This window comes from Taudactylus pleione, unplaced genomic scaffold, assembly GCF_031769625.1.
Source record: "Taudactylus pleione unplaced genomic scaffold, aTauple2 ptg000334l, whole genome shotgun sequence".
Classification (NCBI taxonomy): domain Eukaryota; kingdom Metazoa; phylum Chordata; class Amphibia; order Anura; family Myobatrachidae; genus Taudactylus; species Taudactylus pleione.
Genome location: NW_028284735.1, coordinates 4805322 through 4831061, shown reverse-complemented (window position 1 = coordinate 4831061; position 25740 = coordinate 4805322). Strand labels below are relative to the sequence as shown.

The following is a 25740-nucleotide window of genomic DNA, read 5'->3' as shown; positions in this document are numbered from 1 at the left end:
CTCTCCCTGTCGTCACCCTCTCCCTGTCTCCTAGTGTTGTCGCCCTCTCCCTGTCGTCACCCTCTCCCTGTCACCTAGTGCTGTCGCCCTCTCCCTGTCACCTAGCGCAGTTGTCCTCTCCCTGTCGTCACCCTCTCCCTGTCACCCTCTCCCTGTCTCCTAGTGCTGTCGCCCTCTCCCTGTCAACTAGTGCAGTTGCCCTCTCCCTGTCGTCACCCTCTCCCTGTCGTCACCCTCTCCCTGTCTCCTAGTGCTGTCGCCCTCTCCCTGTCGTCGCCCTCTCCCTGTCACCTAGTGCTGTCGCCCTCTCCCTGTCATCACCCTCTCCCTGTCACCTAGTGCTGTCGCCCTCTCCCTGTCGTCACCCTCTCCCTGTCACCTAGTGCAGTTGTCATCTCCCTGTCGTCACCCTCTCCCTGTCACCTAGTGCAGTTGCCCTCTCCCTGTTGTCACCCTCTCCCTGTCTCCTAGTGCAGTTGCCCTCTCCCTGTCATCAACCTCTCCCTGTCACCTAGTGCAGTTGCCCTCTCCGTCATCACCCTCTCCCTGTCACCTAGTGCTGTCGCCCTCTCCCTGTCGTCACCCTCTCCCTGTCACCTAGTGCTGTCGCCCTCTCCCTGTCGTCACCCTCTCCCTGTCACCTAGTGCAGTTGTCATCTCCCTGTCGTCACCCTCTCCCTGTCACCTAGTGCAGTTGCCCTCTCCCTGTTGTCACCCTCTCCCTGTCTCCTAGTGCAGTTGCCCTCTCCCTGTCATCACCCTCTCCGTCACCTAGTGCAGTTGCCCTCTCCCTGTCATCACCCTCTCCCTGTCTCCCAGTGCTGTCGCCCTGTACCAGTCGTCAGCCTCTCCCTGTCACGTAGTGCAGTTGCCCTCTCCCTGTTGTCCCCCTCTCCGTCTCCTAGTGCAGTTGCCCTCTCCCTGTCGTCACCCTCTCCCTGTCTCCTAGTGCAGTTGCCCTCTCCCTGTCATCATCCTCTCCTTGTCACCTAGTGCTGTCGCCCTGTACCAGTCGTCAGCCTCTCCCTGTCACCTAGTGCAGTTGCCCTCTCCCTGTTGTCACCCTCTCCCTGTCTCCTAGTGCAGTTGCCCTCTCCCTGTCATCACCCTCTCCCTGTCACCTAGTGCAGTTGCCCTCTCCCTGTCATCACCCTCTACCTGCCTCCTAGTGCTGTCGCCCTGTACCAGTCGTCACCCTCTCACCTAGTGCAGTTGCCCTCTCCCTGTCGTCACCCTCTCTCTGTCTCCTAGTGCAGGTTGCCCTCTCCCTGTCGTCACCCTCTCCCTCTCTCATAGGGCTGTCGCCCTCTCCCTGTCATCATCCTCTCCCTGTCTCCTAGTGCGGTTGCCCTCTCCCTGTCGTCAGCCTCTCCCTGTCACCCAGTGCTGTCATCCTATCCATGTCGTCACCCTCTCCCTGTCACCTAGTGCTGTCGCCCTCTCCCTGTCATCACCCTCTCCCTGTCACCTAGTGCAGTTGCCCTCTCCCTGTTTTCACCCTCTCCCTGTCTCCTAGTGCAGTTGCCCTCTCCCTGTCATCACCCTCTCCCTGTCTCCTAGTGCAGTTGCCCTCTCCATGTCATCACCCTCTCCCTCTCTCGTAGTGCTGTCGCCCTCTCCCTGTCATCATCCTCTCCCTGTCTCCTAGTGTAGTTGCCCTCTCCCTGTCGTCAGCCTCTCCCTGTCACCCAGTGCTGTCATCCAATCCATGTCGTCACCCTCTCCCTGTCACCTAGTGCTGTCGCCCTCTCACTGTCATCACCCTCTCCCTGTCACCTAGTGCAGTTGCCCTCTCCCTGTTTTCACCCTCTCCCTGTCTCCTAGTGCAGTTGCCCTCTCCCTGTCGTCACCCTCTCCCTGTCTCCTAGTGCAGTTGCCCTCTCCCTGTCATCACCGTCTCCCTCTCTAGTAGTGCTGTCGCCCTCTCCCTGTCATCATTCTCTCACTGTCTCCTAGTGCTGTCGCCCTCTCCCTGTCGTCACCCTCTCCCTGTCACCTAGTGCAGTTGCCCTCTCCCTGTCGTCACCCAATCCCTGTCTCCTAGTGCTGTCGCCCTCTCCCTGTCATCACCGTCTCCCTGTCACCTAATGCAGTCGCCCTCTCCCTGTCGTCACCCTCTCCCTGTCACCTAGTGCAGTTGCCCTCTCCCTGTCGTCACCCTCTCCCTGTCTCCTACTGCTGTCGCCCTCTCCCTGTCGTCACCCTCTCCCTGTCACCTAGTGCTGTCGCTCTCTCCCTGTCGTCACCCTCTCCCTGTCTCCTAGTGCAGTTGCCCTCTCCCTGTCTTCACCCTCTCCCTGTCTCCTAGTGCTGTCGCCCTCTCCCTGTCGTCACCCTTTCCCTGTCACCTAGTGCTGTCGCCCTCTCCCTGTCATCACCCTCTCCCTGTCACCTAGTGAAGTTGCCCTCTCCCTGTCGTCACCCTCTCCCTGTCACCTAGTGCAGTTGCCCTCTCCCTGTCGTCACCCTCTCCCTGTCACCTAGTGCTGTCGCCCACTCCCTGTCGTCACCCTCTCCGTCTCCTAGTGCTGTCGCCCTCTCCCTGTCGTCACCCTCTCCCTGTCACCTAGTGCAGTTGCCCTCTCCCTGTCGTCACCCTCTCCCTGTCACCTAGTGCTGTTGGCCTCTCCCTGTCGTCACCCTCTCCCTGTCTCCTAGTGCTGTCGCCCTCTCCTTGTCGTCACCCTCTCCCTGTCACCTAGTGCAGTTGCCATCTACCTGTCGTCACCCTCTCCCTGTCACCTAGTGCAGTTGCCCTCTCCCTGTTGTCACCCTCTCCCTGTCACCTAGTGCAGTTGCCATCTACCTGTCGTCACCATCTCCCTGTCACCTAGTGCAGTTGCCCTCTCCCTGTTGTCACCCTCTCCCTGTCACCTAGTGCAGTTGCCATCTACCTGTCGTCACCCTCTCCCTGTCACCTAGTGCAGTTGCCCTCTCCCTGTCGTCACCCTCTCCCAGTCACCTAGTGCTGTCGCCCTCTCCCTGTCGTCACCCTCTCCCTGTCTCCTAGTGTTGTCGCCCTCTCCCTGTCGTCACCCTCTCCCTGTCACCTAGTGCTGTCGCCCTCTCCCTGTCACCTAGCGCAGTTGTCCTCTCCCTGTCGTCACCCTCTCCCTGTCACCCTCTCCCTGTCTCCTAGTGCTGTCGCCCTCTCCCTGTCAACTAGTGCAGTTGCCCTCTCCCTGTCGTCACCCTCTCCCTGTCGTCACCCTCTCCCTGTCTCCTAGTGCTGTCGCCCTCTCCCTGTCGTCGCCCTCTCCCTGTCACCTAGTGCTGTCGCCCTCTCCCTGTCATCACCCTCTCCCTGTCACCTAGTGCTGTCGCCCTCTCCCTGTCGTCACCCTCTCCCTGTCACCTAGTGCAGTTGTCATCTCCCTGTCGTCACCCTCTCCCTGTCACCTAGTGCAGTTGCCCTCTCCCTGTTGTCACCCTCTCCCTGTCTCCTAGTGCAGTTGCCCTCTCCCTGTCATCAACCTCTCCCTGTCACCTAGTGCAGTTGCCCTCTCCGTCATCACCCTCTCCCTGTCACCTAGTGCTGTCGCCCTCTCCCTGTCGTCACCCTCTCCCTGTCACCTAGTGCTGTCGCCCTCTCCCTGTCGTCACCCTCTCCCTGTCACCTAGTGCAGTTGTCATCTCCCTGTCGTCACCCTCTCCCTGTCACCTAGTGCAGTTGCCCTCTCCCTGTTGTCACCCTCTCCCTGTCTCCTAGTGCAGTTGCCCTCTCCCTGTCATCACCCTCTCCGTCACCTAGTGCAGTTGCCCTCTCCCTGTCATCACCCTCTCCCTGTCTCCCAGTGCTGTCGCCCTGTACCAGTCGTCAGCCTCTCCCTGTCACGTAGTGCAGTTGCCCTCTCCCTGTTGTCCCCCTCTCCGTCTCCTAGTGCAGTTGCCCTCTCCCTGTCGTCACCCTCTCCCTGTCTCCTAGTGCAGTTGCCCTCTCCCTGTCATCACCCTCTCCTTGTCACCTAGTGCTGTCGCCCTGTACCAGTCGTCAGCCTCTCCCTGTCACCTAGTGCAGTTGCCCTCTCCCTGTTGTCACCCTCTCCCTGTCTCCTAGTGCAGTTGCCCTCTCCCTGTCATCACCCTCTCCCTGTCACCTAGTGCAGTTGCCCTCTCCCTGTCATCACCCTCTACCTGCCTCCTAGTGCTGTCGCCCTGTACCAGTCGTCACCCTCTCACCTAGTGCAGTTGCCCTCTCCCTGTCGTCACCCTCTCTCTGTCTCCTAGTGCAGGTTGCCCTCTCCCTGTCGTCACCCTCTCCCTCTCTCATAGGGCTGTCGCCCTCTCCCTGTCATCATCCTCTCCCTGTCTCCTAGTGCGGTTGCCCTCTCCCTGTCGTCAGCCTCTCCCTGTCACCCAGTGCTGTCATCCTATCCATGTCGTCACCCTCTCCCTGTCACCTAGTGCTGTCGCCCTCTCTCTGTCATCACCCTCTCCCTGTCACCTAGTGCTGTCGCCCTCTCCCTGTCGTCACCCTCTCCGTCTCCTAGTGCTGTCGCCCTCTCCCTGTCGTCACCCTCTCCCTGTCTCCTAGTGCAGTTGCCCTCTCCCTGTCGTCACCCTCTCCCTCTCTCGCAGTGCTGTTGCCCTCTCCCTGTCATCATCCTCTCCCTGTCTCCTAGTGCGGTTGCCCTCTCTCTGTCATCACCCTCTCCCTGTCACCTAGTGCTGTCGCCCTCTCCCTGTCATCACCCTCTCCCTGTCACCTAGTGCAGTTGCCCTCTCCCTGTTTTCACCCTCTCCCTGTCTCCTAGTGCAGTTGCCCTCTCCCTGTCGTCACCCTCTCCCTGTCTCCTAGTGCAGTTGCCCTCTCCCTGTCATCACCGTCTCCCTCTGTAGTAGTGCTGTCGCCCTCTCCCTGTCATCATTCTCTCACTGTCTCCTAGTGCTGTCGCCCTCTCCCTGTCGTCACCCTCTCCCTGTCACCTAGTGCAGTTGCCCTCTCCCTGTCGTCACCCTCTCCCTGTCTCCTAGTGCTGTCGCCCTCTCCCTGTCATCACCGTCTCCCTGTCACCTAATGCAGTCGCCCTCTCCCTGTCGTCACCCTCTCCCTGTCACCTAGTGCAGTTGCCCTCTCCCTGTCGTCACCCTCTCCCTGTCTCCTACTGCTGTCGCCCTCTCCCTGTCGTCACCCTCTCCCTGTCACCTAGTGCTGTCGCTCTCTCCCTGTCGTCACCCTCTCCCTGTCTCCTAGTGCAGTTGCCCTCTCCCTGTCTTCACCCTCTCCCTGTCTCCTAGTGCTGTCGCCCTCTCCCTGTCGTCACCCTCTCCCTGTCACCTAGTGCTGTCGCCCTCTCCCTGTCATCACCCTCTCCCTGTCACCTAGTGAAGTTGCCCTCTCCATGTCGTCACCCTCTCCCTGTCACCTAGTGCAGTTGCCCTCTCCCTGTCGTCACCCTCTCCCTGTCACCTAGTGCTGTCGCCCTCTCCCTGTCGTCACCCTCTCCGTCTCCTAGTGCTGTCGCCCTCTCACTGTCGTCACCCTCTCCCTGTCACCTAGTGCAGTTGCCCTCTCCCTGTCGTCACCCTCTCCCTGTCTCCTAGTGCTGTCGCCCTCTCCTTGTCGTCACCCTCTCCCTGTCACCTAGTGCAGTTGCCATCTACCTGTCGTCACCCTCTCCCTGTCACCTAGTGCTGTCGCCCTCTCCCTGTCGTCACCCTCTCCCTGTCTCCTAGTGTTGTCGCCCTCTCCCTGTCGTCACCCTCTCCCTGTCACCTAGTGCTGTCGCCCTCTCCCTGTCATCACCCTCTCCCTGTCACCTAGCGCAGTTGCCCTCTCCCTGTCGTCACCCTCTCCCTGTCACCCTCTCCCTGTCTCCTAGTGCTGTCGCCCTCTCCCTGTCACCTAGTGCAGTTGCCCTCTCCCTGTCGTCACCCTCTCCCTGTCTCCAAGTGCTGTCGCCCTCTCCCTGTCGTCACCCTCTCCCTGTCACCTAGTGCAGTTGCCCTCTCCCTGTCGTCACCCTCTCCCTGTCACCTAGTGCTGTTGCCATCTCCCTGTCGTCACCCTCTCCCTGTCACCTAGTGCAGTTGCCATCTACCTGTCGTCACCCTCTCCCTGTCACCTAGTGCAGTTGCCCTCTCCCTGTCGTCACCCTCTCCCTGTCACCTAGTGCTGTCGCCCTCTCCCTGTCGTCACCCTCTCCCTGTCTCCTAGTGTTGTCGCCCTCTCCCTGTCGTCACCCTCTCCCTGTCACCTAGTGCTGTCGCCCTCTCCCTGTCACCTAGTGCAGTTGCCCTCTCCCTGTCGTCACCCTCTCCCTGTCGTCACCCTCTCCCTGTCTCCTAGTGCTGTCGCCCTCTCCCTGTCGTCACCCTCTCCCTGTCACCTAGTGCTGTCGCCCTCTCCCTGTCGTCACCCTCTCCCTGTCACCTAGTGCAGTTGCCCTCTCCCTGTCGTCACCCTCTCCCTGTCACCTAGTGCTGTCGCCCTCTCCCTGTCGTCACCCTCTCCCTGTCTCCTAGTGTTGTCGCCCTCTCCCTGTCGTCACCCTCTCCCTGTCACCTAGTGCTGTCGCCCTCTCCCTGTCACCTAGCGCAGTTGTCCTCTCCCTGTCGTCACCCTCTCCCTGTCACCCTCTCCCTGTCTCCTAGTGCTGTCGCCCTCTCCCTGTCACCTAGTGCAGTTGCCCTCTCCCTGTCGTCACCCTCTCCCTGTCGTCACCCTCTACCTGTCTCCTAGTGCTGTCGCCCTCTTCCTGTCGGCACCCTCTCCCTGTCACCTAGTGCTGTCGCCCTCTCACTGTCGTCACCCTCTCCCTGTCACCTAGTGCTGTCGCCCTCTCCCTGTCGTCACCCTCTCCCTGTCACCTAGTGCAATTGTCATCTCCCTGTCGTCACCCTCTCCCTGTCACCTAGTGCAGTTGCCCTCTCCCTGTCGTCACCCTCTCCCTGTCACCTAGTGCTGTCGCCCTCTCCCTGTCGTCACCCTCTCCCTGTCACCTAGTGCTGTCGCCCTCTCCCTGTCGCCACCCTCTCCCTGTCACCTAGTGAAGTTGTCATCTCCCTGTCGTCACCCTCTCCCTGTCACCTAGTGCAGTTGCCCTCTCCCTGTTGTCACCCTCTCCCTGTCACCTAGTGCAGTTGCCATCTACCTGTCGTCACCCTCTCCCTGTCACCTAGTGCAGTTGCCCTCTCCCTGTCGTCACCCTCTCCCTGTCACCTAGTGCTGTCGCCCTCTCCCTGTCGTCACCCTCTCCCTGTCTCCTAGTGTTGTCGCCCGCTCCCTGTCGTCACCCTCTCCCTGTCACCTAGTGCTGTCGCCCTCTCCCTGTCACCTAGCGCAGTTGTCCTCTCCCTGTCGTCACCCTCTCCCTGTCACCCTCTCCCTGTCTCCTAGTGCTGTCGCCCTCTCCCTGTCAACTAGTGCAGTTGCCCTCTCCCTGTCGTCACCCTCTCCCTGTCGTCACCCTCTCCCTGTCTCCTAGTGCTGTCGCCCTCTCCCTGTCGTCACCCTCTCCCTGTCACCTAGTGCTGTCGCCCTCTCCCTGTCGTCACCCTCTCCCTGTCACCTAGTGCTGTCGCCCTCTCCCTGTCGTCACCCTCTCCCTGTCACCTAGTGCAGTTGTCATCTCCCTGTCGTCACCCTCTCCCTGTCACCTAGTGCAGTTGCCCTCTCCCTGTTGTCACCCTCTCCCTGTCTCCTAGTGCAGTTGCCCTCTCCCTGTCATCAACCTCTCCCTGTCACCTAGTGCAGTTGCCCTCTCCGTCATCACCCTCTCCCTGTCACCTAGTGCTGTCGCCCTCTCCCTGTCGTCACCCTCTCCCTGTCACCTAGTGCTGTCGCCCTCTCCCTGTCGTCACCCTCTCCCTGTCACCTAGTGCAGTTGTCATCTCCCTGTCGTCACCCTCTCCCTATCACCTAGTGCAGTTGCCCTCTCCCTGTTGTCACCCTCTCCCTGTCTCCTAGTGCAGTTGCCCTCTCCCTGTCATCACCCTCTCCGTCACCTAGTGCAGTTGCCCTCTCCCTGTCATCACCCTCTCCCTGTCTCCCAGTGCTGTCGCCCTGTACCAGTCGTCAGCCTCTCCCTGTCACGTAGTGCAGTTGCCCTCTCCCTGTTGTCCCCCTCTCCCTGTCTCCTAGTGCAGTTGCCCTCTCCCTGTCGTCACCCTCTCCCTGTCTCCTAGTGCAGTTGCCCTCTCCCTGTCATCACCCTCTCCTTGTCACCTAGTGCTGTCGCCCTGTACCAGTCGTCAGCCTCTCCCTGTCACCTAGTGCAGTTGCCCTCTCCCTGTTGTCACCCTCTCCCTGTCTCCTAGTGCAGTTGCCCTCTCCCTGTCATCACCCTCTCCCTGTCACCTAGTGCAGTTGCCCTCTCCCTGTCATCACCCTCTACCTGCCTCCTAGTGCTGTCGCCCTGTACCAGTCGTCACCCTCTCCCTGTCACCTAGTGCAGTTGCCCTCTCCCTGTCGTCACCCTCTCTCTGTCTCCTAGTGCAGGTTGCCCTCTCCCTGTCGTCACCCTCTCCCTCTCTCATAGGGCTGTCGCCCTCTCCCTGTCATCACCCTCTCCCAGTCACCTAGTGCAGTTGCCCTCTCCCTGTCATCACCCTCTCCCTGTCTCCTAGTGCTGTCGCCCTGTACCAGTCGTCAGCCTCTCCCTGTCACGTAGTGCAGTTGCCCTCTCCTTGTCGTCACCCTCTCCCTGTCTCCTAGTGCAGTTGCCCTCTCCCTGTCATCACCCTCTCCTTGTCACCTAGTACTGTCGCCCTGTACCAGTCGTCAGCCTCTCCCTGTCACCTATAGCAGATGCCCTCTCCCTGTTGTCACCCTCTCCCTGTCTCCTAGTGCAGTTGCCCTTTCCCTGTCATCACCCTCTCCCTGTCACCTAGTGCAGTTGCCCTCTCCCTGTCATCACCCTCTACCTGCCTCCTAGTGCTGTTGCCCTGTACCAGTCGTCACCCTCTCCCTGTCACCTAGTGCAGTTGCCCTCTCCCTGTCGTCACCCTCTCCCTGTCACCTAGTGCAGTTGCCCTCTCCCTGTCGTCACCCTCTCCCTCTCTCGTAGTGCTGTCGCCCTCTCCCTGTCATCATCCTCTCCCTGTCTCCTAGTGCAGTTGACCTCTCCCTGTCGTCAGCCTCTCCCTGTCACCCAGTGCTGTCATCCTATCCATGTCGTCACCCTCTCCCTGTCACCTAGTGCTGTCGCCCTCTCCCAGTCATCACCCTCTCCCTGTCACCTAGTGCAGTTGCCCTCTCCCTTTTTTCACCCTCTCCCTGTCTCCTAGTGCAGTTGCCCTCTCCCTGTCGTCACCCTCTCCCTGTCTCCTAGTGCAGTTGCCCTCTCCCTGTCATTACCCTCTCCCTCTCTCGTAGTGTTGTCGCCCTCTCCGTCATCATCCTCTCCCTGTCTCCTAGTGCAGTTGCCCTCTCCCTGTCGTCAGCCTCTCCCTGTCACCCAGTGCTGTCATCCTATCCATGTCGTCACCCTCTCCCTGTCACATAGTGCTGTCGCCCTCTCCCTGTCATCACCCTCTCCCTGTCACCTAGTGCAGTTGCCCTCTCCCTGTTTTCACCCTCTCCCTGTCTCCTAGTGCAGTTGCCCTCTCCCTGTCGTCACCCTCTCCCTGTCTCCTAGTGCAGTTGCCCTCTCCCTGTCATCACCCTCTCCCTCTCTCGTAGTGCTGTCGCCCTCTAACTGTCATCATCCTCTCCCTGTCTCCTAGTGCTGTCGCCCTCTCCCTGTCGTCACCCTCTCCCTGTCACCTAGTGCAGTTGCCATCTCCCTGTCGTCACCCTCTCCCTGTCTCCTAGTGCTGTCGCCCTCTCCCTGTCGTCACCCTCTCCCTGTCACCTAGTGCAGTCGCCCTCTCCCTGTTGTCACCCTCTCCCTGTCTCCTAGTGCAGTTGCCCTCTCCCTGTCGTCACCCTCTCCCTGTCACCTAGTGCAGTTGCCCTCTCCCTGTCGTCACCCTCTCCCTGTCTCCTAGTGCTGTCGCCCTCTCCCTGTCGTCACCCTCTCCCTGTCACCTAGTGCTGTCGCCCTTTCCCTGTTGTCACCCTCTCCCTGTCTCCTAGTGCAGTTGCCCTCTCCCTGTCGTCACCCTCTCCCTCTCTCGCAGTGCTGTTGCCCTCTCCCTGTCGTCACCCTCTCCCTGTCACCTAGTGCTGTCGCCCTCTCCCTGTCATCACCCTCTCCCTGTCACCTAGTGCAGTTGCCCTCTCCCTGTCGTCACCCTCTCCGTCACCTAGTGCTGTCGCCCTCTCCCTGTCATCACCCTCTCCCTGTCACCTAGTGCTGTCGCCCTCTCCCTGTCGTCACCCTCTCCGTCTCCTAGTGCTGTCGCCCTCTCCCTGTCGTCACCCTCTCCCTGTCTCCTAGTGCAGTTGCCCTCTCCCTGTCGTCACCCTCTCCCTCTCTCGCAGTGCTGTTGCCCTCTCCCTGTCATCATCCTCTCCCTGTCTCCTAGTGCAGTTGCCCTCTCCCTGTCGTCAGCCTCTCCCTGTCACCCAGTGCTGTCATCCTATCCATGTCGTCACCCTCTCCCTGTCACCTAGTGCTGTCGCCCTCTCCCTGTCATCACCCTCTCCCTGTCACCTAGTGCAGTTGCCCTCTCCCTGTTTTCACCCTCTCCCTGTCTCCTAGTGCAGTTGCCCTCTCCCTGTCATCACCCTCTCCCTGTCTCCTAGTGCAGTTGCCCTCTCCATGTCATCACCCTCTCCCTCTCTCGTAGTGCTGTCGCCCTCTCCCTGTCATCATCCTCTCCCTGTCTCCTAGTGTAGTTGCCCTCTCCCTGTCGTCAGCCTCTCCCTGTCACCCAGTGCTGTCATCCAATCCATGTCGTCACCCTCTCCCTGTCACCTAGTGCTGTCGCCCTCTCACTGTCATCACCCTCTCCCTGTCACCTAGTGCAGTTGCCCTCTCCCTGTTTTCACCCTCTCCCTGTCTCCTAGTGCAGTTGCCCTCTCCCTGTCGTCACCCTCTCCCTGTCTCCTAGTGCAGTTGCCCTCTACCTGTCATCACCCTCTCCCTCTCTCGTAGTGCTGTCGCCCTCTCCCTGTCATCATTCTCTCACTGTCTCCTAGTGCTGTCGCCCTCTCCCTGTCGTCACCCTCTCCCTGTCACCTAGTGCAGTTGCCCTCTCCCTGTCGTCACCCTCTCCCTGTCTCCTAGTGCTGTCGCCCTCTCCCTGTCATCACCGTCTCCCTGTCACCTAATGCAGTCGCCCTCTCCCTGTCGTCACCCTCTCCCTGTCACCTAGTGCAGTTGCCCTCTCCCTGTCGTCACCCTCTCCCTGTCTCCTACTGCTGTCGCCCTCTCCCTGTCGTCACCCTCTCCCTGTCACCTAGTGCTGTCGCTCTCTCCCTGTCGTCACCCTCTCCCTGTCTCCTAGTGCAGTTGCCCTCTCCCTGTCGTCACCCTCTCCCTGTCTCCTAGTGCTGTCGCCCTCTCCCTGTCGTCACCCTCTCCCTGTCACCTAGTGCTGTCGCCCTCTCCCTGTCATCACCCTCTCCCTGTCACCTAGTGAAGTTGCCCTCTCCCTGTCGTCACCCTCTCCCTGTCACCTAGTGCTGTCGCCCTCTCCCTGTCGTCACCCTCTCCGTCTCCAAGTGCTGTCGCCCTCTCACTGTCGTCACCCTCTCCCTGTCACCTAGTGCAGTTGCCCTCTCCCTGTCGTCACCCTCTCCCTGTCACCTAGTGCTGTTGCCCTCTCCCTGTCATCACCCTCTCCCTGTCTCCTAGTGCTGTCGCCCTCTCCTTGTCGTCACCCTCTCCCTGTCACCTAGTGCAGTTGCCATCTACCTGTCGTCACCCTCTCCCTGTCACCTAGTGCTGTCGCCCTCTCCCTGTCGTCACCCTCTCCCTGTCACCTAGTGTTGTCGCCATCTCCCTGTCGTCACCCTCTCCCTGTCTCCTAGCGTTGTCGCCCTCTCCCTGTCGTCACCCTCTCCCTGTCACCTAGTGCTGTCGCCCTCTCCCTGTCATCACCCTCTCCCTGTCACCTAGCGCAGTTGCCCTCTCCCTGTCGTCACCCTCTCCCTGTCACCCTCTCCCTGTCTCCTAGTGCTGTCGCCCTCTCCCTGTCACCTAGTGCAGTTGCCCTCTCCCTGTCGTCACCCTCTCCCTGTCGTCACCCTCTCCCTGTCTCCAAGTGCTGTCGCCCTCTCCCTATCGTCACCCTCTCCCTGTCACCTAGTGCAGTTGCCCTCTCCCTGTCGTCACCCTCTCCCTGTCACCTAGTGCTGTTGCCATCTCCCTGTCGTCACCCTCTCCCTGTCACCTAGTGCAGTTGCCATCTACCTGTCGTCACCCTCTCCCTGTCACCTAGTGCAGTTGCCCTCTCCCTGTCGTCACCCTCTCCCTGTCACCTAGTGCTGTCGCCCTCTCCCTGTCGTCACCCTCTCCCTGTCTCCTAGTGTTGTCTCCCTCTCCCTGTCGTCACCCTCTCCCTGTCACCTAGTGCTGTCGCCCTCTCCCTGTCACCTAGCGCAGTTGTCCTCTCCCTGTCGTCACCCTCTCCCTGTCACCCTCTCCCTGTCTCCTAGTGCTGTCGCCCTCTCCCTGTCACCTAGTGCAGTTGCCCTCTCCCTGTCGTCACCCTCTCCCTGTCGTCACCCTCTCCCTGTCTCCTAGTGCTGTCGCCCTCTCCCTGTCTTCACCCTCTCCCTGTCACCTAGTGCTGTCGCCCTCTCCCTGTCGTCACCCTCTCCCTGTCACCTAGTGCTGTCGCCCTCTCCCTGTCGTCACCCTCTCCCTGTCACCTAGTGCAGTTGTCATCTCCCTGTCGTCACCCTCTCCCTGTCACCTAGTGCAGTTGCCCTCTCCCTGTTGTCACCCTCTCCCTGTCACCTAGTGCAGTTGCCATCTACCTGTCGTCACCCTCTCCCTGTCACCTAGTGCAGTTGCCCTCTCCCTGTTGTCACCCTCTCCCTGTCACCTAGTGCAGTTGCCATCTACCTGTCGTCACCCTCTCCCTGTCACCTAGTGCAGTTGCCCTCTCCCTGTCGTCACCCTCTCCCTGTCACCTAGTGCTGTTGCCATCTCCCTGTCGTCACCCTCTCCCTGTCACCTAGTGCAGCTGCCATCTACCTGTCGTCACCCTCTCCCTGTCACCTAGTGCAGTTGCCCTCTCCCTGTCGTCACCCTCTCCCTGTCACCTAGTGCTGTCGCCCTCTCCCTGTCGTCACCCTCTCCCTGTCTCCTAGTGTTGTCTCCCTCTCCCTGTCGTCACCCTCTCCCTGTCACCTAGTGCTGTCGCCCTCTCCCTGTCACCTAGCGCAGTTGTCCTCTCCCTGTCGTCACCCTCTCCCTGTCACCCTCTCCCTGTCTCCTAGTGCTGTCGCCCTCTCCCTGTCACCTAGTGCAGTTGCCCTCTCCCTGTCGTCACCCTCTCCCTGTCGTCACCCTCTCCCTGTCTCCTAGTGCTGTCGCCCTCTCCCTGTCGTCACCCTCTCCCTGTCACCTAGTGCTGTCGCCCTCTCCCTGTCGTCACCCTCTCCCTGTCACCTAGTGCTGTCGCCCTCTCCCTGTCGTCACCCTCTCCCTGTCACCTAGTGCAGTTGTCATCTCCCTGTCGTCACCCTCTCCCTGTCACCTAGTGCAGTTGCCCTCTCCCTGTTGTCACCCTCTCCCTGTCACCTAGTGCAGTTGCCATCTACCTGTCGTCACCCTCTCCCTGTCACCTAGTGCAGTTGCCCTCTCCCTGTTGTCACCCTCTCCCTGTCACCTAGTGCAGTTGCCATCTACCTGTCGTCACCCTCTCCCTGTCACCTAGTGCAGTTGCCCTCTCCCTGTCGTCACCCTCTCCCTGTCACCTAGTGCTGTCGCCCTCTCCCTGTCGTCACCCTCTCCCTGTCTCCTAGTGTTGTCGCCCTCTCCCTGTCGTCACCCTCTCCCTGTCACCTAGTGCTGTCGCCCTCTCCCTGTCACCTAGCGCAGTTGTCCTCTCCCTGTCGTCACCCTCTCCCTGTCACCCTCTCCCTGTCTCCTAGTGCTGTCGCCCTCTCCCTGTCAACTAGTGCAGTTGCCCTCTCCCTGTCGTCACCCTCTCCCTGTCGTCACCCTCTCCCTGTCTCCTAGTGCTGTCGCCCTCTCCCTGTCGTCACCCTCTCCCTGTCACCTAGTGCTGTCGCCCTCTCCCTGTCATCACCCTCTCCCTGTCACCTAGTGCTGTCGCCCTCTCCCTGTCGTCACCCTCTCCCTGTCACCTAGTGCAGTTGTCATCTCCCTGTCGTCACCCTCTCCCTGTCACCTAGTGCAGTTGCCCTCTCCCTGTTGTCACCCTCTCCCTGTCTCCTAGTGCAGTTGCCCTCTCCCTGTCATCAACCTCTCCCTGTCACCTAGTGCAGTTGCCCTCTCCGTCATCACCCTCTCCCTGTCACCTAGTGCTGTCGCCCTCTCCCTGTCGTCACCCTCTCCCTGTCACCTAGTGCTGTCGCCCTCTCCCTGTCGTCACCCTCTCCCTGTCACCTAGTGCAGTTGTCATCTCCCTGTCGTCACCCTCTCCCTGTCACCTAGTGCAGTTGCCCTCTCCCTGTTGTCACCCTCTCCCTGTCTCCTAGTGCAGTTGCCCTCTCCCTGTCATCACCCTCTCCGTCAGCTAGTGCAGTTGCCCTCTCCCTGTCATCACCCTCTCCGTCTCCCAGTGCTGTCGCCCTGTACCAGTCGTCAGCCTCTCCCTGTCACGTAGTGCAGTTGCCCTCTCCCTGTTGTCCCCCTCTCCGTCTCCTAGTGCAGTTGCCCTCTCCCTGTCGTCACCCTCTCCCTGTCTCCTAGTGCAGTTGCCCTCTCCCTGTCATCACCCTCTCCTTGTCACCTAGTGCTGTCGCCCTGTACCAGTCGTCAGCCTCTCCCTGTCACCTAGTGCAGTTGCCCTCTCCCTGTTGTCACCCTCTCCCTGTCTCCTAGTGCAGTTGCCCTCTCCCTGTCATCACCCTCTCCCTGTCACCTAGTGCAGTTGCCCTCTCCCTGTCATCACCCTCTACCTGCCTCCTAGTGCTGTCGCCCTGTACCAGTCGTCACCCTCTCACCTAGTGCAGTTGCCCTCTCCCTGTCGTCACCCTCTCTCTGTCTCCTAGTGCAGGTTGCCCTCTCCCTGTCGTCACCCTCTCCCTCTCTCATAGGGCTGTCGCCCTCTCCCTGTCATCATCCTCTCCCTGTCTCCTAGTGCAGTTGCCCTCTCCCTGTCGTCAGCCTCTCCCTGTCACCTAGTGCTGTCATCCTATCCATGTCGTCACGCTCTCCCTGTCACCTAGTGCAGTTGCCCTCTCCCTGTCATCACCCTCTACCTGCCTCCTAGTGCTGTAGCCCTGTACCAGTCGTCACCCTCTCCCTGTCACCTAGTGCAGTTGCCCTCTCCCTGTCGTCACCCTCTCCCTGTCTCCTAGTGCAGTTGCCCTCTCCCTGTCGTCACCCTCTCCCTCTCTCTTAGTGCTTTCGCCCTCTCCCTGTCATCATCCTCTCCCTGTCTCCTAGTGCAGTTGCCCTCTCCCTGTCACCCAGTGCTGTCATGCTATCCATGTCGTCACCCTCTCCCTGTCACCTAGTGCTGTCGCCCTCTCCCTGTCATCACCCTCTCCCTGTCACCTAGTGCAGTTGCCCTCTCCCTGTTTTCACCCTCTCCCTGTCTCATAGTGCAGTTGCCCTCTCCCTGTCGTCACCCTCTCCCTCTCTCGTAGTGCTGTCGTCCTCTCCCTGTCATCATCCTCTCCCTGTCTCCTAGTGCAGTTGCCCTCTCCCTGTCGACAGCCTCTCCCTGTCACCTAGTGCTGTCATCCTATCCATGTCACCCAGTGCTGTCACCCTCTCCCTGTCGTCACCCTTTTCCTGTCTCCTAATGCTGTCGCCCTCTCACCCAGTGCTGTCACTTTCTCCCTGTCGTCACCCTCTCCCTGTCACCCACTGCTGTTACCCTCTGCCTGTCGTCATCCTCTCACTGTCACACAGTGCTGTTGCCCTCTCCCTGTCACCCACTGGCTGTCTCCCTCTCCTTGAATACGTATCTTAGGGTATAATTATAGCTTAGCATCCAGGGTGGTCCTGCTGTATAGGAGCCCTATAACACTATACATTTTCATGTGTTCGCCTATGTGTGTGGGTGTATTAATTATTTTTCATGTCGCTTGTGTGTGTTTACTTATTTTCATGCAAATCCTATGTTTTATTACTTTTATGTGGGTGCTAATGTGTGTTTTTTTTCTCATGTGGGGGTCTATGTGTGTTTTTCTCTGCAAAGCCCATGTGTTTTTTTTTTTTCATACAAAGCCTATGTGTTAATATTTTCATGTGGGGGCATATGTGTTTGTTTTTTTCATGTTGAGGCCTATGTGTGTGTTTTGTATTTATCATGTGGGGTCCCACACAGCGGGGGTTAATGTGTATGTTTTTCCCCTGTTAGATCCATTGTATTTTATTACTAAGGATTCTGGGTCTCATTCAGACCCGCTCGTGAGCGCAGGACGCTTGCAAGCGGGTCGATGGTACCCAAATGCGCATGCGCACGACGGAGGGAGCTCCGTAGTGCGCATGCGCGAGACCCGGCGAGCGGCGGGGAAGCCGTCGCTCGGGGTCTTGCACCAAAGGGGGCGTGCTGTCGATGGTGAGTGACAGCACGCCCCCCTTTGGTGGGCGTGTCGGGGGCGTGGCTGCCAGACGGAGGCGTTCCCATGGAACGCCTACCGTTTGGGTCCGGGCCCACTGACATCACTAGTGATGTCAGTGGGAGTCATTTTGGCTCTGATAGAGTCAAAATCACTCCAGGGCTTGCGGTCACCGAGACCCTATCGCAGGGTCTCGTCGCAAGCCTGATAATCGTCATGGACGCTCGCATAAGCTGTGGGTGGTAACCCACAGCTATGCGAGCGTCCAAGAGGCCGCTCCAATATTAGGTAGGAGGGCCCTGATTCAGAGCGAGCGCTCTGGTCAGAGCGTCCGGCTCTGAATCAGGCCCTCTCTTTGTTCTGATGCAGGAGAAGGTCCATGTGGGGTAACACCATTAGTTACTGCACTCTGTTACACCAACCCTAGTGATGCCACTGAGTATAGTATTAAATTATAACTATGTGTTATAATGTGCTGGTCTTTTGATCTACAGATTCCCTTTTGTCATTGTCACATTATTACATGCACTCCCGATATTTCACACACCGAAATATGAGGCTTTATTTCAACAGGGGGCGCTAAAATCTATATTTGCTTACCAAAAAAATCAGGTTCGGGCCGGCCCTGCACATACCGATACTTTGCGAATGTCAGCTGACGGGACGTCGTGGGATTTCCCACGTCCCGCCAGCCAATCAGAGGCCGCTTCACATATAGCGGCCTCTCATTGGCTGGAACCCACGTGTATCCCAGTCAATGAGAGGCCTCTGATTGGCTGGCGGGACATGGGAAACCCCGTGACGTCCTGTCAGCTGGCATTTGCATTGTGTTGGTATGTGTGACAAGACACAAGCATGTTATTGTTTTACAAAGACCCCCCTGCTTTACGGAGACCAGCGTGAGGATCAGGTGAGTATAGGATCTTTGTTGCAGGTCCTCCCATTTGATTCTATTGGGACAGAAACATCTGGTAGAAGGTAAGTATGTGTGAATGAGATAGGTGTATGTAATAAACTTGTACTCTATACGGTGTGTGTGTACTGTCTTTACTTAACTATTTATTTTACTGTGGTAGTACGGGTGCCGGCTGCTGGGCAGGCATGCTGGCACCTGTAGTTCCACTGTAAAGTACAATAGTTTAATACTAATTAACACTTTATTACCCCCGTACCCACTGCTCCAGAGGTGCGGGGAAGAGCCTCGGGCTTCTGACCAAGCCTGGGATCCGAGAGAGGGGGGACCCCTTTTTTCGGGGGTCCTCACTTCCCCTTAGATCCCCGGCTTGGCCTGAGCGGCATGGGGTGAAAATGCTTTGGCCCTGGGGACCCAGTAATATGGTCTTCTGGCTGTGCATTACACCCTGGTCGTTTTGGGTCCGGTGCTGGATTTAAATATAGGGGGACCCCTACGCAATTTTTTCCCCCCTATATTTAAAACCAGGACTGGCCCTGCAGCCTGGTGCTGGTACCTAAATTACGGTGGAACCCTACTCATTCTGTTCCCCGTAATTTTAGGTACCAAGACAGGCTTCAAGTCTGGGGCTGGTTATGCTTTTGGGGGGAACCCCATGTCATTTTTTTTAAAGAATTTAACCCGTTTTTTACAGCACTGACACACAAACAGCAAGCACATATCTCACTGATATGTGCAGCTTGCTCGGGAGAGATTTGCAGAGAGAAAGCACTGCAATCTTGGTTGAGTAAGCTCCTTCAAAACGAGATACTCGGGAGAGATATCTCGTTCTGCTTCACCATCGGCCAACTCGATTTGCCTCAAATCGCCTGTTGTTAAATTTGAGAGATAAAAAGTGATTAAATCACCCGAGTTTTGGCGAGATCCAGCTAGATTAATCTCATTGAAAATCGGGGCCATCTCGAATCTTAGTAAATTTACCCCTAAGTGTGCTCTACTGATGCAACAAAAAATATTCTGAAACACTAGACATAATAGATTCTCTATGAATTGTGTAATTGCGACCATGCTCCTAACGCCACAAAGCTGGTAAAATGTCACGTGTCGCAGGCCATGATGATGTGATTTGCAGTGAACCATCCCCATCCTGCCCACCTGAAGAGGGACTTACTGAAGTTGGCAAGAATGCTCTAATATTATCATGGAACAGCCACCTGCACCAATCCCAACAGAACTCAGCAAATATACTGTCAATTATTTTTTCATTTCCCTAATCAGTAGCTCCCACACAACTTGCCATTTGCTTTAGGCACAAAAGATGGTGACAAACCCTTGAAACAGCAGCTCTCTAAAATTTGTATTTATCAGCGGTTTTGTTTCAGCTTTTTTAAATAATCCTCTGTCATCTCAATGTCCTCACAGAGAAATATTCTGTCTGCCGAGGAACATGTTTTCTACTATAGCCTTTATCATCTGTCAGTCCTCTTGGGCCTGGTATAGTCCCTGGGAACTAAACCTGTTCAAAATATACAGTATATCCCTACTTGTACATAATTCCTGCGGTATTGATGCTTCTCATGCATGCAAACTGCCAGGTTTCATCTTTACAGAACAGCTATACCATAACAGTCATGTGCTATATTTTTTACAAGTTTCTAAGAAGCAATGTGTATGTAGGAGCCCCCCCCCCCCCCCCCCCCCATCATTGCTGATGTAATAAGCATGGCAGAATATTTGCAGTAGACTAATTTTTTTGCATCAGAGTTTAATAACCATGGGAAACTGTCCAGGTGAGATTGTTTTACAAGCCTTATTTCTGCCTTCCCTTTCTGGATATAACTTGAAAAGCCAGAATTCTATTAAAAGCCTCCACTCCTCTCTAGTAATTCAATTTAGTTTCCAATGTGATTCTTAGGCAAACTGTCATAAGATTAAAATGAAGCCAAACAACTTTTAACATACTCAAATTTTTTCCACCTTACTGAAGTCTTCATCTTTTATCCTTCTCTTATTTCAACAAATAAATCTTACAGAACATAATAATAATAAAGAAAAATTAACAGGTGAATTTCTACAATGGATGAACGGCAAGGTGGTTGGACATGTGTGGATCAGAGAAGGTGTCTGTAAAGACGGATGGCTGTGGGGGAGCAAAGGGGACGCATCAGAATCCCGACGCCGGCATCCCGACAGGGTTAGTATACCGACCCTTGTCGGTCAGTATTCTAATCCTCCCTCCCCAGTGCCTGACCCTAACCTCTCCCCCAGTGCCTAAACCTAAACTCCCCCTCCCCGCACCCTAAATCCTATCCCTCCCAACTTAGTGCCTAGCCCTCTCCCTAGTGCCTAACCCTCTCCCTAGTGCCTAACCCCAAACGCTACCCCTCCTCCCAACCCCAATACTTACATTTGGGATTCTGGCGGTTGGGCTGCCAGCGCCGGGACTCTGACCAGTGTCGAGATTTCGTAGCTGCACAGAAATGCCAGTCACCAATGACTACTTTACTATTGGTGGCCAAGAATGCTGCTGTCTTACAATAGCCGCACTCTCTTTACCTAACCAGCAGCTACAATTGTTATTGTATCAGATGTTCCCAGCACCTCTTAGGATGGAAGAACTACAATATTGCAGCGCCAAATTTACCTTCTGTTTCCTGTAATTAAATGTCATTAGTTTGCTGAATCCCCACAACGTACAGCACTGTGTAATACAGTATGGGAGTGCTTTAGAAATAAAATGTATTAATAATAACAAGATATTCTGTACTAATGTATTAATCACTAAAGATCAACTGTATCAGAAATAATTATCTAAGCATGAATGGAATTCTAAGCAATGAATGGAAACTTTCAAATCACTGCCCATGCTATAGAGTAAAAAGGCTGTCTGCATACTACTTTTATGGACATGTAATTCCATGAATGCAAACAAGATACAAATCATACAACTTTCTTGTGAACGAACAGGTTACAATCAACGTATTTCACCAAATGTATACACAACACCCTAAAAGAAAACTCTATTATTAATGTGTAATGTGTCCGCAGCGCTGACCATATCATTACCAGTGACAACACACAGGTAAACCCAGAGTCACCTGTTGCTGAACTCCAGTCCCAAATGATATATGGGTTGGGGTGAGAAGTCTCTCCATATATAGATGTTTAAACATAAACCTATCCTTAAATCGCGCCCAATAGCTTAGCGTGCCACAGACTCTAAAACTTAGCCATGCCAAAACACTAATCCTAAGTACCTAGTATACTATAAGCGAACTGAGTCACAATATTGTGGACAAAGTAGCATAATGAAGGAAAAAATACACAATCTAGGCTAAAAAGGCAAAAGAGAGGACTGACACGAATAATCTGCACCATGCAGTGTTATGCCTAATCTGTAACTTTATACTAACTCCTTTGCTAAAAAAATAGTAATCCTATGTGCCTACTACACTATAAGAAAAGTAAGACTCAAAATTAAGGAAAAATTTGTAAAACTGAGGAAAACAATACGCAATATGGGAAACTCTATCTGTGGGTCAGGCCAAGTACCTTGCATTATATAATGCAAAAAGGATAGGTATATGCTTTCAAAGGTTCACACTTTACGGTTATACATTTACTCATAGCTGCCAGCCGATGTGTACATAGTAAACAAGTTGATTTCCTTCTATACTTACACAATTGTAACTTTAATTCTGTGATCTCTTCCTCTAAAGCCTGTACATGTGCTGAGCTCTGATGTTCCAAATCCTGATGTTGGCGTGTCATTTCTGTGGCAAAACATTGTCCAAATTTACACACTATCTAACATCTGTACCTAACAGTAATTGTAACCATCATATTCGCAACAGACATGGGGGCATAACTACCATAGGTGCAAGGGTTACAGCTGCTATGGGGCCCAGATCTGAAGGTGGCCCATCTTCCTTGTCAAAGTTACATGTGTTATATACATTTTTCACTATTGGGTGGTACATATGGGCCCTTACAAACTTTTGCTATGGAGCCTTCAAATACCTAGTTACGCCCCTGACAACAGAAGTCATGCTGAGTGCACTCACACACACATATTCACATTATCTACCAATTTATGCTCCCCTATGGGTCTATGTATCAATGGGAAATAAGCTCTTTCTCCAAAACAGGTGATTTTGCTGCCAAACTCCTCTTACCACTATCTGATAGTAGGAGCAGCATTCGAATACAGTAAATTAAAAAAACACATATAGATTGATTTTTTTTCCTATTTTTGAAACAATTATTAATATATTTATTTTAATGAAAGAGGACCATAAAGCCGCCTGAGCTTCCAGTCCACTGTGTATGTGAGAATCATTAAAATGGGGGCAAATTAATCCACAGACTGGGCAGTGAAGTGGTAAGTTCAGACTTACCTCTAGCAGCTGGTGTTCCCAGGGAAGAGAGAAATACTCATCTGCCCCGGCAACAAATTCTATGTCATACATTTGCTCTTACTGGCACAATATAAGAGATCACACTTGTCTAATTTTCAAGAATCATTTCAGGGAGATTGTGCAAGCAACATCTGTAGGTGTATATTCATTGAAGGGTGAAAAGCTCTATTTCTATTAAATATTGTGAGTTTCCTTAAATAGATTTTTAGAGTATTGTTAAATAAGTTTCCACAAGTCTTTGCATGGGAAGCCTGTTTATGTCTACCTGTCCTGCTACCTCAGGCAAATGTAAGTTAACTCTTAATGCATCAAGGTATCTGTGTATCCCACAGGTGCCCCAGTGACATTTTGTGTATGACTTGCTGTGAAGTTATAGCAGTGGCGTAACTAGGGGTGGTCGAGCAGAGGGGGGCCCCACCGGCCAGGGCATCATAACCGCACCCCCCCTCCCACCATTGCGATGAAGAGGACTTGTCATGTAATGAGCAGGTAACTCTGCCTGCTGGTGCTGACTGTAGGGGGAGCTACAGCAGAAGCGTGCAAGCCACTCCCAGGCAGTCATTCCCATTCTGAGAGCTGCAGGGTGACAGAGTGTCTTCCTTCCCCGGCACTCTCTCAGCTCCGGAGCAGCAAGGTAAGCAGGGCCGCCATCAGGGGGGGACTGCCGGAACTATAGTCCCGGGCCCGGACAGAAAGGGGGCCCGGGTAGCAGCGGAGTGGACAAGTGCCGGCGGTATTTTCAATCTGGAGCCGGCCGCAAGCTGATCTGAGCTTGTGGACCGGCAGCCAATCAGGAGCGGCCGCAGTTGAGCCGCTTCTGATTGGTCTGCCGGTCTGCAAGCTCTGATTGGCTTGCAGCAAGTGCTATATTCAAAATGCGTTGCCTGCCCCGCGGGTCCCTCTCTCCGTCCAGGTAAATGTGAGCGCCGAGCAGGAGCAGCAGGGAGAGGCTGTGCAAGGAAAACAGCAGCCGGGGACAGAGGGAGCAGCAGCTGCGGGCGGAGATACTATTTACAGCCGCCGCGTGTGGTGCAGAGGAAGGACGGCAGGAGCAGGAGAGGCTGGAGACTGATCAGGTACATAGACTCCAGCTCTCACATCCTCACCCTCACACTGCTCTCACACCCTCACCCTGCTCTCTCACTCACACCCTCCCCCTGCTCTCACACCCTCACCCTGCTCTCACACTCTCACCCTCACCCTGCTCTCACACCCTCACCCTGCTCTCACACTCAAACCCTCACCCTGCTCTCACACTCACACCCTCACCCTGCTCTCACACTCACACCCTCACCCTACTCTCACACCCTCACCCTGCTCTCACACTCACACCCTCACCCTGCTCTCACACCCTCACCCTTACCCTGCTCTCACACCCTCACCCTGCTCTCACACTCACACCCTTACAGTTCTCTCACACTCACACCCTCACCCTGCTCTCACACCCTCACCCTGCTCTCACACTTACACCCTCACCCTGCTCTCACACTCTCACCCTCACCCTGCTCTCACACCCTCACCCTGCTCTCACACATTCACCCACACCCTGCTCTCACACATTCACCCTCACCCTGCTCTCACACCCACACCATTACCCTGCTCTCACACTCACACCCTGCTCTCACACTCACACCCTCACACCCTCACCCTGCTCTCACACCTTTACCCTCCCACGGCTTACACCCTCACGTTGCTCTCACCCTCAATCTGCTCTCACACCCTCACCCTGCTCTCACACCTTCACCCTCCCACGGCTCACACCATCACCATCATGCTGTTCACCCACATTATCCTCAGCGATGCCCACCTCTGACAAACTGCCCCCCCACCTAAGAGGAGGGGCCCTGCCTATTTTGTCAGTCCCGGGCCCCATCATTTCTGATGGCAGCCCTGAAGGTAAGTATTAGTTTTTTTACGTGGGAGGGGGGCGGACTGTCGTGGGGGGAGGGGTGAATGGGTGTGCCTTTGAGTAAATGAGCTGTGTGTATCTGTCAGTGTTTGTGTCAGTGTGTGTGTGTATCTGTGTCAGTGTGTGTGCATCTGATCTGTGTCAGTGTGTGTATCTGTGTCAGTGTGTGTGTGTATCTGTGTCAGTGTGTGTGCATCTGATCTGTGTAAGTGTGTATGTATCTGTGTCAGTGTGTGTGTGTATCTGTGTCAGTGTGTGTGTATCTGTGTCAGTGTGTGTGCACTTGATCTGTGTCAGTGTGTATCTGTGTCAATGTGTATCTGTGTCAATGTGTGTGTGTATCTGTGTCAGTGTGTGTATCTGCGTCAGTGTATGTGCATCTGATCTGTGTCAGTGTGTATGTATCTGTGTCAATGTGTGTGTGTATCTGTGTCAGTGTGTGTACATCTGATCTGTGTCAGTGAGTATCTGTGTCAGTGTCTACCTGTGTCAGTGTGTGTGTGTATCTTTGTCAGTGTGCTGTATCTGTGGTGGTGTGCTGAGAGACAATACAGGGGAGGAGGCGATGGTGTGGCTGAGAGACAACGCAGGGGGGGAGGCAATGGTGTGGCTAAGAGACGATGCAGGGGAGGAGGTGATGGTGTGGCTGAGAGACCACGGGGGAGGCAATGGTGTGGCTGAGAGACGATGCAGGGGAGGAGGCAATGGTGTGCTGAGAGGCAATGCAGGGGGGGAGGCGATGGTGTGGCTGAGGGACAACGCAGGGGGGAGGTGGTGGTGAGGCTGAAAGACGTTGCAGGAGGAGAGGTGATGGTGTGGCTGAGAGACGTTGGAGGGGGAGATTGTGTGGCTGAGAGACGCGGGGTAAGGAAGTTACACAGGGGGAATGAGTCTGGTTGAACCACTGTTGTATGATGATGACCTTCTTAATATTCCTACACAAACAGGCATCTTCTGGATGATGGGACCTACATGAATAGTGAGATGCCATCTTCCCAGGGAGGATACATTTCTTCAGAGGTTCCATATTGTGAGAAACTACCGTATAGGTAAGGTGCATATACAATGGAAAGGAATGTTCTCAGAGTGACGAGAAATGGTAATTGAAAATGGGGTGTGCCAACATGACATGCCCCATTTTCAATGACCACACCCCTTTGGTATGTGACCACACCCATTATTTTGGCACGCCGAAGGCGCGCACATATATTTTTCTATGTGTTTGTGTGTGTCTGTGGGGGGGAGGGGGGTGCGCCATTCTTCAACTTGCCCTGGGCTCCAAAGACCCTAGTTACGCCACTGAGTTACAGTGCTCAGGGTGTTAAAGATTCAAAAGCAATCTTGCTTTCGAATAACTCATTTTATGTCACAACTGATCGTCTGATCACAAAATAAGAAATAGGGAAATATCGATATGCTTTTTCATAATACAGGCAAAATCAGGGACGTAACTAGGTATTTGAAGGCCTCATAGCAAAAGTTTGTTAGGGCCCTTTTGTACCACCCAATGGTGAAAAATGTATATAACACATGTAACTTTGACAAGGAAAATGGGCCCCCTCAGCTCTGGGCTCCATAGCAGCTGCACCCCTTGCACCTATGGTAGTTACGCCCATGCAGGCAATATCTGCAAGTCTTCCATATAAAACAGATCAGTCCTTACCACTGTATATTGCCTGTTTTTCATCTCTCTCCTCCTGTAGATCTTCTTGTAACTCCAGCAGTTTCCCACGCAGTTTATCTTTGCGCTCCTGTGCCTGGCGTGTCACTTGCCTTTGTAAAGCTAGATATTTGGATATATAGATGGAAATTGTAGAGGGTAATTTTCGCAAAAGTGCTTGAAGTTTCTTGGGTATGGGTTGGGTGCGGGATGCTGGTGCTCAGGATCCCGGCAGTCAGAATCCCGATGCTGGCATCCCAACAGGGTTAGGATACCAACACCTGTCATTCGGTATCCTAA

General features: G+C 55.2%; 1 protein-coding gene across 2 annotated transcripts in view; it reads right to left on the bottom strand.

Moving 5' to 3' along the window:
- The window catches only part of DRC12 (dynein regulatory complex subunit 12 homolog), a 136058-nt gene that overhangs the window by 63022 nt on the left and 47296 nt on the right, over nucleotides 1-25740 (bottom strand). For both annotated transcript variants that reach the window (XM_088443802.1, XM_088443803.1), the window contains exons 4-5: nucleotides 25444-25563; nucleotides 21134-21226 (exon numbers count right to left, since the gene is read on the bottom strand). In XM_088443802.1, coding sequence (XP_088299928.1) covers nucleotides 21134-21226; nucleotides 25444-25563 — 213 coding nt within the window. The remainder of the gene's footprint in view (nucleotides 1-21133; nucleotides 21227-25443; nucleotides 25564-25740) is intronic.